Here is a 20,919-nt window from a genome sequence, read left to right as displayed (position 1 = left end):
CCGCATTACGCCCACATTTACACTTGTTGGTTCCCATTCCACGGGTTCCATCTCCTTTTTAGGTAACTGTGCAAGACGTTACACCCCTTCACTAGGAGTCTCGCGCAAGGCGTACGTAGTGTCGCAGTGACGATTTGGACCCACACGGATTCCTCGCAAGTCTCTGGTAAGCCCCGCGCAGTGTGTTCCATGAATTGACAAATGGGCACTTGCGTGCGTTTTCGCGCGCAAGTCACACTTTTTCAGAGCAATTAATTCCATGAATCAGGCCCTATATTGGAGTGTTGTTGTTAATACAGGAACCTAACAATACATACACATAGGCAATGGCTGCAATATTAGTACAAGTACAATATTTTTCATCTGGTAATTTTGGAAAGTACAATAACGAATGCTACCTTATCAAAGCTTTAAGTAATGTTAAACATGCAATAAATAGCTAGACCTACTACATACTTTTGTTAGTACAAGCAATACATATGAAGACCCACAATGCATACTAATCAGAGGCACATACAGAGAAACTAAAGTAAGGAAGAAAGAAACAACATCACCAGAAAATGTCAGTAACATGAAAAGTTCATCTTCATGTATAAAAATGAATTGTGCGTTTGGGGCCTGCTTTTTGACCCATATACATGCATCATGAGCTGAGAACAAACTGTAAAGAAAGTACTTTAAGAACATACAAGAAGGTTAAAGTCTAGATCTATAGCACCTTTTACATTTTTATATTTTAACTGTCAGTGAACAAAATCGCCTGGCTTAGATACGTCAGTGAACAAAAACTAGTGGGCCAAATATGTGATGTCATCAGTGATGTCATCAATGACATTTGTGATGCCATCTTTGATTTCCGGGGTGTTAGTCTTAGCAGTGCACGGTTGTGGCACGAGTTATGGTTGCTTAGCTTACCATAACTAGTGAATTTCTGAGGTTTTTCGGTTTTACTTGTAACCATAACGTCCCTTTAACAACATTTTTTCACTGAATTGTATAGATTTTAATTAGTGCAACTTAACCATAACGTCCCTTTAACAACGTTTTTTTCACTGAATATATATATATATATATATTATATATATACATACATTATTACATATACGACAAATTTGTATTTACATATGGATATTTATACAGCTGTGTGTATTTTCGAACAGGAACCCTGTATTTGCACTGTATTTTGATCAATGTCTTTTAAATAAAGGTGTTTGTGACATCTTGCATGTAGCTGGCGGCTAACCACTAAGAATTTAACCCACATAAATATCGAAATACATATAGTATATCGCCATTCAGGCCAAATAAATCGAGATATGACTTTTGGTCCGTATTGCCCAGCCTCACACTGAGGCCTAGGGCTGCCACAACTTTTTCATAAATTTTTCAGCATTGCACGTTAGGGTGGCATCACTTGCTGCATTTCAATATCAAGGGACATGTCCAATACACAAGCATCATAGAGCCCCGAAGCTAGTTCTACAAGCTCTGTTTGGTCTACACAAAACATCTGGATCAAGCCCTAAACAAGAGAGCATCCCAAAGCTAAAAAGGATCAGACCCCCCACCCATCGCCGAAAATGATTTGCATAAACTGGAAATATTCAACCTGTAACTCCTGCAATGTCGCTAAAGGATTGTGGAGCTGTCAGGGATGAAGTCGCAGCAGCATTGTTTGACATTGATGCACTGGTCCCTGTTAGGAGTCGAACTTGACACACCAATTTTAATCAATTTTTGAAGAGGCCGAGATCGAGGGTATGCAACACCTCTGTCGGCTTCTTACCGGCACCTATATGATCGATAGTAGCATACTACCGATAAGAGGATTGGTTATCAAACTACAGAGACACAATAAAATGCCACAATTAGTTGCAAGAATGTGTGCAAACTGGATTACTGATCTGAAGGTAGGAGGAGGTCAGAGAGAGCCAGAAGTACAGAGAAGGAGAAGCAGCTTGAAGCTTGCTGAGGGCTATATCTCAGACACCTTCGGTGACTAGATCATGAGGAAAAAGTAAAGCTTTAAGCCTGTTGCGGGCTATACTTCAGATATATTGGCCGAGACCAGAACCAGGGGAAGGAGTGCCAAGTGCCATAAGCCTACTCTGGACTATTTCCAAGTCAATGCCAGAGACCAGCAAAGAGAACCAAGAGCCCATTAATGGCTGATAACATTGACCCAGGAGGGCGTACCATAGTTGGTTGTTGAGAATATTAGGATCTCACAAAAACCCTTTGCAAGGGGGAAGACACACTTGCTAGACGAACAGAATATTAGTACCTTAAGGAGGTGGGGGAACATGTACTAGGACATGCGGTGGAGTATGTTTTCCTTAGACTGGGGACAGCATTTATGCACTACAACTGCATATCTTTGAACCTAATACGGGATAATATTGATGTGGATAAATACAAAAATAGGGTCAGTATTTTCAAAGCAGTAGAAGTATTCAAGATCAAAAGTGAATCACCGAATTCAAGAAGATCAGAAGTAACTGGGGAAGAACCCAAGTCAAAGATTAGGAAAATGAGAGTAGCATAGACTCATTATAGGATGAACAGTTCATAGAAAGAGATTAGATTACCATTCAAAACAAAATGTAACCGAGGATGTCGAACTCAAACAAGGCAGAAATAGACTTAATGAATTTCAGAATCAAAATAAGTGATGTACACCATTAACAAGCTGCATGGCATCTTGCCACAGAAACAAACATGTGACTATGCCATAAAACGAAGACAATACACATTTGGGATTCAGCTTGTGCAATTGTTTTTATAACGTTAGACATTGTTGCTCAACTAGTTAGTACTAAAGCAAAGAGCCACTGACCCTGGTTCACAGAGGAACAAGTATCCAGTTTTAGTGGTATATGTAGGGAAAGACACTGTTGCATAAGACTTAAATAGTCTGACTAGCCAGCACGCAAGGGCACAGTTTGATCCTCAGAATTGCTCAATACCCCAATTTCAAGAGAACTACTATTTTGTGTTCCTGCCTTTTAGCAATGCAGGAATTTAGCACTGGATATACAGAATTGTTGTGGTCATGAGCTTTCACATTACCTATACAACACATTCTGGCAGCACAAAGAATGGACATGGAAAACATGAGATATGTAGACCGGATATTAAATGGCAACACTGAATTTGTTACACAAACCTTATTTTTATATGGATTAGACTTTATTTGGACTTCTTTTGACTGGTAGCTTTTCTTGACTTCGATATAGTCTATAGACACTGTGAGTCCCTGCTAATGCTTGACATAAAGGGATACTCTTTAGCCTATCTGACCTGTCGCCTCCAATCTAGCAGCTGCACAGCCCCGACAGGCAGCTACACACACCCCAGTGTTTACACAAACTCATCCCCTTGTTGCACAGCCATCTGCTAGAGTACAATCTCGCCAGCCTGGTGGACCTAACTTTTTTTTACGATGCCTATTAACAATGGTATGTGTATACATTGTTGGCATATGAACACATACACGTAATGCAGCACACAAGAAGGTGAAAATACATCATTGTACCAAGCAGCAGGGAAACAAAAAAGCACTTTAAAGTATTACCACTTCTGTAATAGAGCTGTCTACAGGATGCACTTGTTAAAGGTGACTGAGCAGCTGACTGACATTATAGCCTCTGTCAAATATGTATCTTCATGAGCTCTGTTAACGTGCAAAGCTCACTCAACCCATGCCTAAAAATTGCTTCATATTTTAGATTCGTGCATTTATTAAAATATTTGAGATATAGCCAACAATCTCTAATATGCTCAATTGGATAGCAAGATTTAAAAGTAATGGGCATTAGCCTTCTGCAATCACTTTGCATCTATTTATTGTACGCACACTTCTCATACAACTTCTTATCCGTTTTCAGTGGCGTTGTATGATACATTCTCCTTTTTGGCTCAATTATTAGTGACACTTCATCACTTTATAGTCTTGGACATGAATCAGAACTAATGTCCTTCCCCGGGAAGACCAATGCTTTAATGTTACCTTCTCATGTGAGAGCTTTCCAATTTAACTGGAGTTTGATGGATTATTTTCTTGTACTTCTCTGTATTTCCTGTAAGCACTTAATGTCAGGAATCTGAGCAGAACACTTAGCAAATCGGGGACTCCATGTGTCTTAGTGTTGTATGGAGGTACCACATGGGGTTAAATCTGTCCATGTTTCTGTGTGTCAATGAGAAGGTACAGCCCACCTTTCCATGCAGCATCTTACAAACACGGGCACTCTGCCCACGCCCTTTGCCTTGCATTGTCAATCTGTATCTCGTATACCTTCAGCGATTACAGTCACAGAATTCCTCTACCCTGGCTTTATCTCTGGTGTCGTCCCTGTTACTGCCTCCAGCCAAGCTAATCTCATCGCATGCCAGGTCCTGCCTGCCACAGTGCTCGTTTAACTAGTGTGGTTATTGCTGGTTGTTTGCTGGAGCCTCCACCTTTGGTGAGGCTGCAGTCTGCGAGGAGCACCTGGTTGGTAGAATGACACCGGCCAAGTACTAATTGTTCCAGATCTTGCTCTAGACCCACTGGTGTCCCACTGAACAGTTGATGTTTGTGGCCTTCTTGCATCTATGCCTCATGCTCGAGGAAGACATCCGCTCCTGTCCTGTCCTGCCCAGCCTAGAGGGTTCCTGCCTGCTTATCTTTCTGACGCACCTCGTTATCTTTGGGAGTGTGTTGAGAAGCCGAGAGGTTTGGTGCCGATTATAAACACCAATTCTCATCTTCAAAATTTGATTAATGGGTAATGTTAGGGGAGCTACACTATCAAAAGTAGTGGCGTGCAAGGATGGGCGGCTGACCAGGAAGTCTGTTGCAACCCTTAAACTGAATGAAATAGGATGATGGTAGAGAAGAGCAATACATCTGATGCAGTTTTTTAAGTCTTCTTGGTGAGGGTGGGTGGCACTGCCTTGTTCGTCAATTGAACTTGTTCATGCAATTTCCTTTACTGACTTTGCTTATTCATTTCCATTGGAAAGCCCACCCCTTGATTGGTTAAGGAAGCGGATAATTATGACAGCAGATAAAGAAGTGAGAACTGTGCTAAGTAACACCCTACACATCACAACCATAAAATATATGTAAATTAGGTTGCATGTTAGCCCAAATTGATGTTCCATTAACACATGAACACAATTTAAACTACATTTTACACAAGTGTCTTACCTGCCAAAACGATATATGACTGTCTGTGTTTGAGTAGGTGGCCAGGTATCGTCCATCTGGGGCAAAACTCACTGACGTAATAGGCCCCTTATGACCGTGGATATTCTGGAAATACAATTAACATTATTTGGCAAGGCCGGGTAATCAAATGCTTGTTAAGACATTATTTAGTAAGAAGTGGGTTATAACATACACACTTGAAGACATTAGCAAGGTTGGAGAGAATAAAAACAATCTACAGTATGCCTAGACAGGGGAATGGGTGAGTGGGATATCCATTTGCTACACAAAACATCTAGTAAAAATATATTTGGCATTCAAATGTGTTATTGGTCCAAGCTTGAATAGGTAACGGAAGGTTGTTGATCAGTGAAACTAATGATCACCACTGGGAATCCCTCGTACAGGAGCCCACCCCTACACAAATACTATCCAAGCACTTGCACTGATCTTTTTCATGGTCAGACAACTACAGCTTCTGCAAAATGCAGGTCCTCGCAAGATTTAGTGCATTGACTGGTGCATGTATATTACAACCATCTGAAAAAGGGACCTGCCCAGACATCTGCTATTATCAACATGTCCTTTGTAATTTTGATACATGGGAACAAAAACACGTCAAAATCCAGGAATAAGCTTGACAAATGCTGAAAAAATATGTGAATATTAGATATATTCTAGAACAACTTTACCAAGTTATTGTGGGAATATGGTGGCAGAGAACAGTGGGGACTTATACTAAGCTTTGTTGCTAAAGGAATTGATGCACGAGGGTACAGATGAGCAAATAACTGGTTGTGACTAACAATGAGAGAGCAGATAACGAAGGGTTTAGTGTAAAAGATATCCAGAGTGATCAGACAAGACTGTCAGTGATGATATTGATAGTTTGAAGTAGAAGACTTTCCAAGAAATGCTTGGCAAATTAAGCATACGCCTTAGCGACCTGTCTGCGACCCAGTTGTCACAGGCTTGAATCCCAGCAGAGATGACTCAGCTTTCATTGTTCCAAGGACAATAAACAGAACGCCAATTAATGTGATTGTATCTATTATTAAGGTGCTTAAAAGAGAAAGGAATCTGGCACGAAGCGTTATGTACAGACATTATGTTATCTGGAAACAGCAAGTCGGTAAAACACTTCCACTGATCCATCAGTTCTCCAGCTGCCCAAACTCCTCCTAACCTCTGAAACGGCTCTAGGCAAGTGCAGCATCGCGCACACCACCAGTCAATGAATACATATCGATCTTAAACAATGGGACTCTATGGGACCTAAAACTCTCCGTTTTCCAAACCCCAGCTCGCAACCCCTTTGTGTCTGAAAATCCTTGTGTATAAACTACTTGGTTATAAGAGGAAAGGTGATCCAATGAGTGATGCGCCTATGTGGAAAACCTAGACACTCTGCTCAGCCCCCACCTTCTTTTGCTAAACTGTATCTATTGCACAGAATGTGAAAAACGTCAGGTTAATGCAGAAAATGGCTCTACGATTCAACACACAATTCAGATATGTAGCATAATGTGTTTCCCTCTACTGAAGCTGTTCATACAAATCTCCCCTTTACCCACAAAGAATACACTGTTAGTACTGGTAGACCTCGGAAGTACTCTCAGGAATGTGATTGGGCCAATGGATTGGGCATGTATTTTTGAGCATTTAACGATCCATCTGAAAAGAAATTCCAATGCATTTTACAATTGGTTTTCTCACATTACACATGCGAAACTCACAGCTCGGAAACCGCCATCTTGTCATAATCTTATCCGTTGACCCATCGCCCTAAGATCAAGTACCCTCATAGCAGTAAATCCGATCAATGTTTTGTCATCCGCCTTTTCATTCGGTGGCTCAAAGGTTGACCAATGTACTAATAACACGTTTATTCGTGTGACAGACCATTGACTTAAAAGTACTTTGTTCGCCTGGCTGGTCACACTACGTTACAGGGCACTTGTCTTTGCACTCTTTTTTTTGGTAACATTTATCACGGTCATACAATATTATTACCATTTGTTTTTACCATGTTAAGGTAAAAATGTAATGCTTTTTTCCACAAGCCCAACTGGGCAAGAAGATGCTTTACTTAAGTGGAGCCAGCGACTCCAATACCAGATGGCAGTCCTCTGGTGGTCACCCGGAAGGTATGTGGTGTTTGGTGGGCTCGAAGCATACATTTATAGGGTAATTCATAGAAATTCGCACAAAAGTGGCGCACGCGGCTGGCGCACAGCGTGCCCGTGCGAATGTCTGCGCCAGCCGCGTGCGCTAAAATCGTTTTCCGCGCACAGCTTATTCATGGATTTTCGCATCCAAAACCAGCCGTGGCGCAGCGACCCTGCAGCAGCGCCAGTTACGCCCCCAAGAACGCCCTCGCGCAAGGAAAAGCCTCCAAAATCCCCAAATAATCGCAAAGGGCTGCGCTAACCCTGGACCAGTTCACAGGGCTGGCAAACAGCAAACGCCAAGCGGGGAACGTGTATTTCAGTGGTTCGCGGGAAGTTCCACACGCGATTGTCCTGTGTACGTGTGCATCAGGGGTGCGTGGGAAGTAACACACGCAAAAGCAGCAGGGTACGTGTATTTCAGGGGTGCGCGGGAAGTATCACACGCAAAAGCAGCAGGGTACGTGTATGTCAGGGGTGCATGGGAAGTATCACATGCGATTCCATCAGGGTACGTGTATTCCAGGGGTGCGCGGGAAGTATCACACGCAAAAACAGCTGGGTACGTGTATTTCAGGGGTGCGCGGGAAGTATCACGCAAAAGCAGCAGGGTACGTGTATCTTAGGGGTGCGTGGGAAGTATCACACACGATTCCATCAGGATACGTGTATTCCAGGGGTGCGCGGGAAGTATCACATGCAAAAACAGCAGGGTACGTGTATTCCAGGGGTGCACGGGAAGTATCACACGCAAAAGCAGCAGGGTACGTGTATTTCAGGGGTGCGCGGGAAGTTTCACACGCGATTCCATCAGGGTACGTGTATTACAGGGGTGCGCGGGGAGCACCACATGTGAATTGCACGTGTGGGTCCTCCCAGGTGTACCCTCTACACGCTCCACGGCCCCTGCAGGTGGCCCACACCACAGGGGCCTACCTTGCACATGTCCTGCAGGCACCCCATCCACCATGGCCATGCCCCCAGCCAACCCACATGTCACCTTGCACTACTGCCCACCAACGCATGTCCCCCTGCACCCCCAGCCACCAGGGGCAGCCTCCATCAGGCTCCCAATAATGTCCAACTCATGTCTCCCTGCACCCACACCCCCCAGCCACCAGGGGCAGCCTCCACCAGGCCCCCACCCATGTCTACCATCACCCCCAACCCCAGCCACCAGGGGCAGCCTCCACCAGGCCCCCACCCATGTCTACCATCACCCCCACCCCCCAGTCACCAGGGGCAGCCTCCACCAGGCCCCCACCCATGTCTCCCATCACCCCCACCCCCCAGCAGTGCAGGGTCAGCCTCCACCAGGCCCCCACTCATGTCTATCACCACCCCCACCCCCCAGCAGTGCAGGGGCAGCCTCCACCAGGCCCCCACTCATGTCTACCACCACCCCCTCGCCCCAGCCACCAGGGGCAGCCTCCACCAGGCCCCCACTCATGTCTCCCATCACCCCCACCCCCCAGCAGTGCAGGGTCAGCCTCCTCCAGGCCCCCACTCATGTCTACCACCACCCCCACCCCCCAGCAGTGCAGGGGCAGCCTCCACCAGGCCCCCACCCATGTCTACCACCACCCCCACCCCCCAGCCACCAGGGGCAGCCTCCACCAGGCCCCCACTCATGTCTCCCTGCACCCCCAGCCACCAGGGGCAGCCTCCACCAGGCCCCCACCCATGTCTCCCTGCACCCCCACCCCCCAGCAGTGCAGGGGCAGCCTCCACCAGGCTCCCACACATGTCCCCCTGCACCCCCACCCCCCAGCCACCAGGGGCAGCCTCCACCAGGCCCCCACTCATGTCTCCCTGCACCCCCAGCCACCAGGGGCAGCCTCCACCAGGCCCCCACCCATGTCTCCCTGCACCCCCACCCCCCAGCAGTGCAGGGGCAGCCTCCACCAGGCTCCCACACATGTCCCCCTGCACCCCCACCCCCCAGCCACCAGGGGGAGCCTCCACCAGGCCCCCACTCATGTCTACCACCACCCCCACCCCCCAGCAGTGCAGGGGCAGACTCCACCAGGCCCCCACTCATGTCTCCCACCACCCCACCCCCCCAGCAGTGCAGGGGCAGCCTCCACCAGGCCCCCACCCATGTCTACCACCACCCCCACCCCCCAGCCACCAGGGTCAGACTCCACCAGGCCCCCACCCATGTCTACCACCACCCCACCCCCCAGCAGTGCAGGGGCTGACTCCACCAGGCCCCCACCCATGTCTACCACCACCCCCACCCCCCAGCCACCAGGGGCAGCCTCCACCAGGCCCCCACTCATGTCTCCCTGCACCCCCAGCCACCAGGGGCAGCCTCCACCAGGCCCCCACCCATGTCTCCCTGCACCCCCACCCCCCAGCAGTGCAGGGGCAGCCTCCACCAGGCTCCCACACATGTCCCCCTGCACCCCCAGCCACCAGGGGCAGCCTCCACCAGGCCCCCACTCAGGTCTACCACCACCCCCACCCCCAGCCACCAGGGGCAGCCTCCACCAGGCCCCCACCCATGTCTCCCTGCACCCCCACGCCCCAGCAGTGCAGGGGCAGCCTCCACCACCAGGCTCCCACACATGTCCCCCTGCACCCCCACCCCCCAGCCACCAGGGGGAGCCTCCACCAGGCCCCCACTCATGTCTACCACCACCCCCACCCCCCAGCAGTGCAGGGGCAGACTCCACCAGGCCCCCACTCATGTCTCCCACCACCCCCATCCCCCAGCAGTGCAGGGGCAGCCTCCACCAGGCCCCCACCCATGTCTACCACCACCCCCACCCCCCAGCCACCAGGGTCAGACTCCACCAGGCCCCCACCCATGTCTCCCATCACCCCCACCCCCCAGCAGTGCAGGGTCAGCCTCCACCAGGCCCCCACTCATGTCTATCACCACCCCCACCCCCCAGCAGTGCAGGGGCAGCCTCCACCAGGCCCCCACTCATGTCTACCACCACCCCCTCGCCCCAGCCACCAGGGGCAGCCTCCACCAGGCCCCCACTCATGTCTCCCATCACCCCCACCCCCCAGCAGTGCAGGGTCAGCCTCCTCCAGGCCCCCACTCATGTCTACCACCACCCCCACCCCCCAGCAGTGCAGGGGCAGCCTCCACCAGGCCCTCACCCATGTCTACCACCACCCCCACACCCCAGCCACCAGGGGCAGCCTCCACCAGGCCCCCACTCATGTCTCCCTGCACCCCCAGCCACCAGGGGCAGCCTCCACCAGGCCCCCACCCATGTCTCCCTGCACCCCCACCCCCCAGCAGTGCAGGGGCAGCCTCCACCAGGCTCCCACACATGTCCCCCTGCACCCCCACCCCCAGCCACCAGGGGCAGCCTCCACCAGGCCCCCACTCATGTCTACCACCACCCCCACCCCCAGCCACCAAGGGCAGCCTCCACCAGGCCCCCACTCATGTCTACCACCACCCCCACCCCCCAGCAGTGCAGGGGCAGACTCCACCAGGCCCCCACTCATGTCTCCCACCACCCCCACCCCCCAGCAGTGCAGGGGCAGCCTCCACCAGGCCCCCACCCATGTCTACCACCACCCCCACCCCCCAGCCACCAGGGTCAGACTCCACCAGGCCCCCACCCATGTCTACCACCACCCCACCCCCCAGCAGTGCAGGGGCTGCCTCCACCAGGCCCCCACCCATGTCTACCACCACCCCCACCCCCCAGCCACCAGGGGCAGCCTCCACCAGGTCCCCACCCATGTCTCCCTGCACCCCCACTCCCAGCAGTGCAGGGGCAGCCTCCACCAGGCTCCCACACATGTCCCCCTGCACCCCCACACCCCAACCACCAGGGGAAGCCTCCACCAGGCCCCCACTCATGTCTACCACCACCCCCACCCGCCAGCCACCAGGGGCAGCCTCCACCAGGCCCCCACTCATGTCTCCCATCACCCCCACCCCCCAGAAGTGCAGGGTCAGCCTCCACCAGGCCCCCACTCATGTCTACCACCACCCCCACCCCCCAACAGTGCAGGGGCAGCCTCCACCAGGCCCCCACTCATGTCTCCCATCACCCCCACCCCCCAGCAGTGCAGGGTCAGCCTCCACCAGGCCCCCACTCATGTCTCCCACCACCCCAGCCCCCAGCAGTGCAGGGGCAGCCTACACCAGGCCCCCACCCATGTCTACCACCACCCCCACACCCCAGCCACCAGGGTCAGCCTCCACCAGGCCCCCACTCATGACTCCCTGCACCCCCACCCCCCCAGCCACCAGGGGCAGCCTCCACCAGGCCCCCACCCATGTCTACCATCACCCCCACCCCCCAGCAGTGCAGGGGCAGCCTCCACCAGGCCCCCACTCATGTCTACCACCACCCCCACCCCCCAGCAGTGCAGGGGCAGCCTCCACCAGGCTCCCACCCATGTCTACCACCACCCCCACCCCCCAGCAGTGCAGGGGCAGCCTCCACCAGGCCCCCACTCATGTCTCCCAGCCAACATTTCACCACAATGTAGATCCCTGGCCCTTATGGGCAGCCTCCAAATGGCAAACACCCACCCGAGTATTGCATCCACCCACTTAGAAATGGCAAAAACATGACAGAAGCCCAATTGCAAGTTTGGAAATGAACACATGTCCCTCACATACACCCAATGGGTGTCAGTGAATGTCAAAACCCATATCATGATATGCATGAAACCAATGAGATGATACTACACATTGAACTTTGACGAAAAAATATGTATTAAAAGCAACATAAATTGAATCCAAAATAAACAAACAATAATAGAAATTTTAAAAAAAAACTACAGCAGGTCTGTGAAATAATGCTAAAACACAAATCATAATGCAAAGGAAAGGTGTCCAAAGTCACAGTCCACAAAAGTAAATCCAATGCAAAATTAAAATCGAAAACCATTGCTCCATGGCGAAATCATAATAAAAATTGAAAATCCAAAAGTCAACTATGTACAGATAAACTATCCAGGGTCCATGATCCCAACCGAAGAAATGAAACCTATCTAATAACACTACCTAAAAAAAATAACTATATACAAAAATGTGGCCCATTGTCCAAAAAAAAACCTAAACCAAAGGAAACCTAACACTAACTATATAACTATTTACAAGGGCAGCGGGCTAGTCCGACGGCTCACTTCGGTATGTTCCGGGCCAGGGCATCATCGAAATCCTGCTCAATGTCCCGGAGGCGCTCCTCCTCCATGGCCCCGAGGGTCCGCAGGGCCGTCCACATGTTCCCCCCAAACTCCCTGCGGATTGCCTCGAGGCACTCGGCATGCCTCAGGGCCCTCTGCATGGAGTTCTCCGCCCTGACCATCGTGAGCTGTGCCTCTTCCGCCCGCTGCCGCTCCGCATCTATGGCGTAGCCCAACCGCTGCCACACGGAAGACACTTCCCGTCCTGGGTCCTCCTGCCCTCCGGCCGATGCCTGCCCCTCCAATGTCGAAAGCCCCGAGCCATCATGGCTCCCACCACGTTGCTGCTGCTGCACCTCTGCCCGTGCACTGCCTCCTGCTGCCTGCACAACCTCCGCTGGCTGGGGTGCAGTCGTTGATGTGGCCACCCCTGCTGGACGTCCGACTCCCGACTGTGGCAGGGATGCCTCCTCCACCAGCCTGGCTGCACCGTCAGAGGCAGCTCCACAGGGCACCCAGGTGACTGATGGGTGGGAAGATGGCACAGAGGACGACTGGCGCATAGGGGGTTCAGTTGAGGAGGGGGTCTGAGCAAGCCCCATCAAACGGAGGAATCCGGCCTGGGTGACCTGTCCCAGTAGGCCGACACGGTCAACAAGCCATTCGAGATGACGTGCAGTCTCCTCATGAAAAGACTGCAGGTCACCTTGCATGGCCCGTTGACGCAACGCCACACCAGTCAGGACAGGCTCAACCCGGACCCAGATAGCCACGTCCGCAGGCAGAGGAAGGCCAGTTGTCGTTAGCTCATCCCCTGCCTGAAAACGGGTCTGGACGTAGGCATCCCTGCTGGTGCAAGATGATGCAGTGACAGGATCAGGGACAGGATTGCACAGAGGCACCTCCGCGGTGACCTGGGCTGCCTCCTGTCCCTGGTCCTGCACTGCACCACTAGCACCAGTGGAATCCCCACCTCCAGACCCCGTCTCTGTTGCTTGCACGGCCTCCTCCTCCACCAAACCCCCCACCAACCTGGATGACTCCGTGCCATCTTCCCCCGTTGGGCCCTGTGGGGTCCCAGCTGCCTCTTCTGCTGCCGAGGAGTCCAACTCTGACCTCCGCCTCTTGGACCTCCCCCCGGCAGCTGCGGCCTGGGACGCGGCACCGGACTCCTCACTCCCCGACGAGATGACAACCTGGGAGGGGAGCCGAGCCTTGCGTCTCCGGCTGGCGGTGCGATCCCCGCCGCTGTGCTCCACAGCACCTTCTCCGCCCTCTTCATCAGTTGACGCTGCAGACAGGGAGAAATAAAACACAGGCATCAGGGCACTGTTCAATGGACACATACACACATGACAGTTGCACATGAGTGGCATTGGCAAACCTCAGACATGGCATCACAATCGGCAACACACATGTCATTTCAACTTGCACACATGAGCCATACCACAGCCACACCACAACTGCCAGCACCATCCATACACATACAACGGCACGAGCAGGCAAAGGTGAGCCAGACATCACATGCAACACAGGGAGTGCACTACACATGCACGCACACAACCACACTTGCATGCATGTGTACACCTCAGCCAACTGTCGCAGTGTTCCGATGGGCATCCATGTCACATCTGCCAATCAGGCTTCCACATCCCGCTGTCACATGTAGCCAGGTTGCCTCACTGTTGCACCCTTGTCAAATACACACACATGCACACAGTGCTGATACATGCAGCTGAAAACATACATGCGTGACATCACGAACATGTCTACTTACATACACATTCATCCAAACATGTGTGCCCACACAACTGCATTTGGCATGCAAGCCTACACACACAAGCACCATCTATGTCTCACACATGACAGCCCTTGCATGTGTTAGCCTCACGGTCCTGTACACCCCCACCCATACTCGGCCCCATACAAACACATGTGCAACCGGCACACTACTGGCACATCACCACACGCACAGCTTACAATCATGATGCATGTACACTTACCGCTCGACTCCAGACGGGTCTGCCTCTCAAGGACCTGGACGTGGAGCGCTGGGGATATGCGTTCCAGGACCCTCATCTGATCTTCCGACAAGTGGCCCCGGCGCCCCTTAGAATCCGCTGCCTTCAAGAGGCGCCGGGCCTTGTTCAGGGTCCTGGACCTGAAGTCCTCCCAGCGCTTCTTGACATGTTGGTAGTTGCGGACTGCCACCCCCTCCGCGTTGATGACAGTCACGATGTCCGTCCAGATCCGAGTCCGTCCTTCCTTGTCGGCGCGCACACTTCCGTAGAGGGCATCATACTGCCCCAGGACTTGCTCCACCAGGACACCAACTTCCCTGGCACTGAAGCTGGTGCCCCTCTGCCTCTCTAGCCGGGGGTTGTCAGTGGTGCCAGATGTTGCAGTGCCCGACATGACAACCCCAGAGGCAGGAGTGGGTGGGCAACTGGGTCCTGGGGCTGGGCTGTGGAGCGATGGAATCCCAGTCGGGAGTCTTCGGTTCCAGCAGGGGTGGTCACAGCAACAGCACCCCTGGCTGATGTGCAGGCAGCAAATGGCAGGGCACGTGGGCAGCAGGCAGTCAGGCAGCAGCACATGGCAGGTGGGAGCGTGCTCAGGGCTCTGGGGGGCAGTAATTCGGTCTTCTGGGCAGGAGCGTGGTCTTCCATGTGCTTATGCGTGGCCAGCTTGATACGGAGTGATTTGGCACATGAAAATCCTGCACGTCTGCGTGTAAATTGAGGAAAGGCCCTTAGCGCGTATGCACGTCAGCCCGCATATGCGATTTCATTGGACCAAAGGCCCTTAGCGCGTAAGCGCGTCTATGACGTGACGCGCGCGGGTGTTTCCCTCATTACACGTGATGACAGAGCACACGTGGATTTCCGCCAATCGCGTGTGAAACTTCCTGCGCACCCCAGAAATACAAGTACCCAGGCCAATCGCGTGTACGCTCAATTCCCTCCGATTACACGCGATGACACTCGGACGTGCAGTTTTACCACGTGTGCTTGCATATGCGATTTCATTGGCCCAAAGGCCACCATGCCCAGCTGTGACGTCACGCGCATGGCCGTAGAGAATGGCGCGTGTAAAAATGAAGGGATACACATCCGAGTGTCAAAGCGCGTAATTGGTGGAAATGGCCTCATCGCGTATGCGCGTCTGTGACGTGTGTATAAAAGATACGTGTAGAACGCCATTTCCTTGTACGTGCTTTTCGTGGAGAGCGAGTGGGTGAAATCTGTACTTCTTGTCGGTTCACACGCGATTTACTTCACGGCGTTTCTAGTTCGTACTCCCTGTTACCTCTGACAGCTTTTTCTCTTTTCCTCTTTTTCCTGGGCCTGTTTCCTCAAACAGCGTTCCCTTCTACTTTTGTCCTGTCTCCTCAGACAGCGTACAATTCTTCTTTTGGCGGGGTTGTTGCCAACGCGCACACGTGCATCTTTTTCACGCTTTTGTTCCTGGCAGACGGTGAGTCACGCACGTATTTTAAATCTGTGCTTGCCCCGTGTGTCGCGTACCCCTTCAGAGGTCATTCTAGGCTGCGTGTGACACGCATACGTTCATTCTTGTGTTTCTGGGTGCCACAGCGTAGTGCAGGTTTATTTTTCCACGCACGTGGTCTAGGAGGGGTTGCGTGCACCTTACTTCCCTTTTTTGGGGTGCCTGTCCATTGCATGACCCATCATCTTTCCCCAGGGGTGACAATACAGCCTTGCTAGAGCACTAGGGTACGATTACCATCTGGTACCCAACCCCTTTGACCCCCAATTGCCCAGGACAATAGTTCACTTCGACTCCCATACGCACAATAACATCAGTGCCATGGCTGGGAGGCGACCAAGCCGTAAGGGTGGAAAGGTGGCCGAGCCCCAAGTGGTGGCCGTGGTGGATCCAGTAGGGGACATGGCCGTGACTTGCAGGGTGCCCCTAGCCCCCCATGTGTGGAGGAGCAGTCAGGGACACCCATGCCCCCCCCCCTAGTTGAGGTTAACGTGGCTGACACCATCCATGCTCAGCCCTTGTTGGACCAGCCCACTGTGGAACCAGACCTGGCACAGGGTGACTCCATGGCTGACTTCCAGGTCAGCAGGTCTAGGCCACGTGCGCCGGTGAACGTTGGTGTCATCAGGCCACGTGGATCAGGGGCAGCTAGGTCATCTGCTGCCCCGCGTAGGCAGGCTGGGGAGGCTGCAGGGGCAGCTGCGGCTCCATCCACCCCACCTCTCACATACCCCGCCAGGACAGTGTCGGTCCAAGTCCATCATGCTGACATTCCCCCTGACACCATCACACTTGAGCTAATGCCTGCACCAACTCCCATGCTGAGTGTGCAATCCCACGCTCCTGCCCCTAGTGTCCAGAGCGGCGTAGGACACTCAGGATCCCCACCACCTTCCAAGCGGAAGAGGAAGAGTGCTCGTCCAGTAGAGGCTGAGGGCCCAGATACGGCTACACAGTCCGGCCCGTCAAGGAAGCCCAGCTTCAATGAGGCCGAACTGAATACACTTGTAGAGTATGTGTCCGCACATGACCGCGAAATGGTGATTGTTGCAGGATCCAAGACCACACCTGCACAACGTCAGGCACACTGGCAGACCATTGCGGACATCATAAGTGCCCTTGGAATCGTGAGGCGCACAGCTAATGAATGCTACAAGCGCTGGAATGACCTGAAGCGCAGGGCAAAGAATAAGCTGGCCTCAAGTAATGCCGCAACTCTAGTGACTGGAGGTGGGTCTCCAGCAGATGACCTAGAACTCACTCCACGTGAGCAGGTTGCTGGGACCTACGTCATGGAGGAAGAGATCCAAGGCGTGGGAGAACTGGCAGATTACGAGGCATTGTCCGGTGAGTGCACATGCATGTGTGTGTCATCCATGTGCATGGTGTGTGTGGGAGGGCTTCTGTTTGGGTGCCAGGTGAGGGTGTGTGTGCCTGAGTGGTTCGGGTCACACATGTGCCTCTTCCTATACATTCTTGGCACCAGCATTTGGGTATAGCAGCATCCCTTTTGCCAACATTAGACATCCAGCCCAACACCACGCCAGTTGCCCTTGGATTGTCATCTTGCCACAACATTGTTGCTTATTTACCTCTGTTTATTCAGGCAGATTGTTTGCATACCACCACTTTTACTCGGGATTTCCCAGTCCTATTGTCACATGTATGACATGGCTATGGTACAGTGGACTGGCTTAGTTTCCTGGACATGATTAGTTTAGACATGTCCCTGTGCTATAGGACCATTTTGGACTGGCAGCTCCATGTTAAACATTTGAACCATTCCAATGAAAAGATCAATTACATGAGCAAACTGGACTGAATGAACAATTGGTGACCTCCTCTCCCTCTTCACTTCATGGCTAGGGTACATGCCATCTGTGTGATGGCATGTGTATTTGACCTGCCAATCACTGGCCAATGTGTGATGCCACTGCTAGGCAGCATGCAGCAAATGTGTTCACCTTCCATCTTGGTGTCATCAATGTGTGCCATCTGCCTCCCCATCACACGCAGTGACGGTGCATGCATGGGAGGGTTTTAGTCATGTGGGACATGTGTCAATCAAGTACTGTTTCTGAAGCCTCTCAGCCCTAATTGTGTGCAATAGTGCTAATGCCTGTTTCCATTTGTTTTCTTTTATGTCTTTGCAGGGGATGACGCACTTGATACTGCTGGGGTTGTGGAGATGGTGCAGACCCAGGAGGGGTCTGAGGGCCGACCGACCACCAGTGAGGGACGTGGTGTGGTGGTGGGTGAGAACCCACAACTGCTGCAGGTCGTGCTCTCAAGGAGTGTCTCTGGCTGCACCTCCCCCGAGCAGTATTCAGGTGTCGATTCGGATGATGAGACCTATGTGCCGTCGCAGGTGAGTGTTCCAGGGAGGGATTCTGTTCTGTCCGACCCACCTGCACCAGGGTTAGAACCCTCAATGGGGATGTCAGTGTTGGCAGGTACGCCTTTGGTGGTTACGGATGCAGGGTCACACTCCGCAACATCTGATCCTGTTCCTGGGCCAGCAGATCAGAGGGGGAATGCAGTCCTGCAGCCTCAGGCAGTGCCGGCACAGCAAGGCGCAGTTCGCCTTGCCCCAGACAGGTGTGGTGCCCGCCGACGTGGTGGCCGTCAGCCACCTGGCAATACCGCATGGGAGCAATCCATATACGGTATGGCAACCCAACAGGCAGCATCATCAGAGATGATGGCTCAGGCCATGGATAGGGTTGCCACTTCCATTGTCCCCCCTGAAAGGCTGATGGAGCGACTAAAGCAGGCAACCGACTCCATCTGCCAGTCACACAGGGAGGACATGTTGGCGTCCGACAGGGACAGGCGGGCGGCATTGGCAACTCTGCAGTGCAGGAAGCCATCTCCATAGAGTCCCAGGGCCACAGGGAAGCACTGAGGGTGGAACTCCTTCACCTCAGGACGACTCTTGTTGAGCTTGAGGCTTCAACAAACAGAAGGACAGAACAGCAGCTGGAGCGTCTCACTCGTACGCTCTCAGCTGAGATGCAGGCAACTAGGGCGGAGGTCCGGGCATCCCGCGAGTTGTTGCATGGGGACCTCCGCACACTTATCCTCCAGAACGAGACCTACCACACCCGCATGCTTGCAGCCATGGAGGAACAGACTAGGGCTTTGCGTGGGCTGCCTCCCATAGTGCCACCACCTCCTGATGCAGCTGCAGAGGGTGAGGAGAGCGACAGCAGTGATACTCCCACAATAGGGTAGCCGTGTAGGCCATGAGCCCATGGAGGTGTTTTTTTTTTTCCGCAAGATTCACACAGGTGGGTTTTGTTGTGTACCATGTCCTCGGACCTCCTGGGTGGCCTCCCCCACCCCCGGGCCCGTTAATGGCCATTTTTGATTTTTTTTTTTTTTTTGGGACAGTGTGTTGCCTTGTGTGGCTCCCGTGGGCATACGCTGCATTGTGGCTGGGCACATGCAGGCTTGTCATGGATTTGGTTCAGATGCTTGGGTTTTTGTCACACACACCCCTCCTGCTTCCCGTTTCCATGGGCTTGCAAAGGGTGTGCCCAAGTGACATTGACGTACATGGTGACATTGGACTCCCATGAGCTGTGTGGGCAGTCTGTAGTCAATACTGTGTATACATTCATAGTGCATATTGTTGTTGTATTGTACACTGCATGGTGTATTGATATGTGCCTTTGCATCCATCTCATCCTGCTAATTTGCAGGTCTATTCCTCATGTCTTCACAATGCGGTCCACCTTGGAACTGGAGTCCATGTTGTAAGCAGTGCACCTACACTCTGGCGTGGCTCTAACACTGTATACATGGAAGTGTTCGGAGGGCTGACAGCAGGTAGTGAGGCTAGCAAATTTTTAAGTCTGTAATGTCATGTTTAAGGTAGGTTGGAGGTTGTGTAGGTGATTGGTATTCTTGGTAAGTATTTGGTAATGTGGGTTGTAGGTCCTGCATTACTGTGAGCATTTCATGTGTGGACATGTTTCCATTAGGGACACTGTAGCTGGTGACACTTGGGGCATGTTGTGGGGATTCATTTCTTTCCTCTCACATTGCATGACATGCCATGGTGTGTTGTGTGGCCGTGCCGGGGAGGGGTTGGGTGACATGGCACTGTTTTCATGTAGTATTTTGCGAGTGGGTATTCATTTCTGCAGCATGGAAGTGTCTTTTGATGACACTGCATTGGTGGTGTTTGTGCAGGTAGGGATGCACACATTGTGACACTTCCACATGAACAATCTCAGGCTGCTATGGTTCTGACAGTTGACTGTCCCTTTGGTCGTCTTAATTGTCAGGTCGAGTCATCATTGCTTATCAGATGGTATGTGCCAGGCCTGTGTGCACTCCACTGGGGTGTGATTTCTATGTGAAGTAATTAGCCACCAGCTGCGTACGGGCTGCCTCACCCCATGCCCTCTCCCCTCCCATGCGCAGCGGGCGTGCATGTGGTTGGGGATGTGGGGGCACCACCATGTCCACAGCCACGCCCCGGTGTGTTACAACATTGTGCAGGACACATGCTGCCACTATGATCCTGCACACTACTGGGGGCTCATATAACAGCTGCCCGCCAGAACGGTCAAGGGAGTGAAAGCGTGACTTGAGCACTCCGAATGTGCGCTCCACTATTCCCCGGGTTGCAATATGGGCTGTGTTGTATCTTACCTCTGGAGGCGTGATGGGGTTCCGAATTGGCGTCATCATGTGGGTGCTCAGAGGGTAGGCACTGTCCCCTGGTGAGGAGGTGATGGGTATCATTAGTGGGGTAGTGACATAACTCTGCATCTGACATGCATGCATGTGCAGTGGCATTCATACTCACCAAGCAGCCATGTATCGCCATGCCGCCCAGCTTCTAGGTCCCGGCTTAGGGTAGACATTCGGTAAATGAAGCTGTCGTGGGTGGACCCTGGATAGTTGGCATATGCTGAGGTGATG

General features: G+C 52.3%; 1 protein-coding gene across 4 annotated transcripts in view; it reads right to left on the bottom strand.

Moving 5' to 3' along the window:
* WDR7 (WD repeat domain 7) overlaps window positions 1-20,919 on the bottom strand; it is a 2,460,073-nt gene that overhangs the window by 103,603 nt on the left and 2,335,551 nt on the right. For all 4 annotated transcript variants that reach the window (XM_069627029.1, XM_069627030.1, XM_069627031.1 and 1 more), the window contains one exon: window positions 5,195-5,299. In XM_069627029.1, coding sequence (XP_069483130.1) covers window positions 5,195-5,299 — 105 coding nt within the window. The remainder of the gene's footprint in view (window positions 1-5,194; window positions 5,300-20,919) is intronic.

Source organism: Ambystoma mexicanum, chromosome 6p (assembly GCF_040938575.1).
Source record: "Ambystoma mexicanum isolate Mex_15411 chromosome 6p, UKY_AmexF1_1, whole genome shotgun sequence".
Taxonomy (NCBI): Eukaryota; Metazoa; Chordata; class Amphibia; order Caudata; family Ambystomatidae; genus Ambystoma; species Ambystoma mexicanum.
This window is presented reverse-complemented; position numbering and strand designations above follow the sequence as displayed.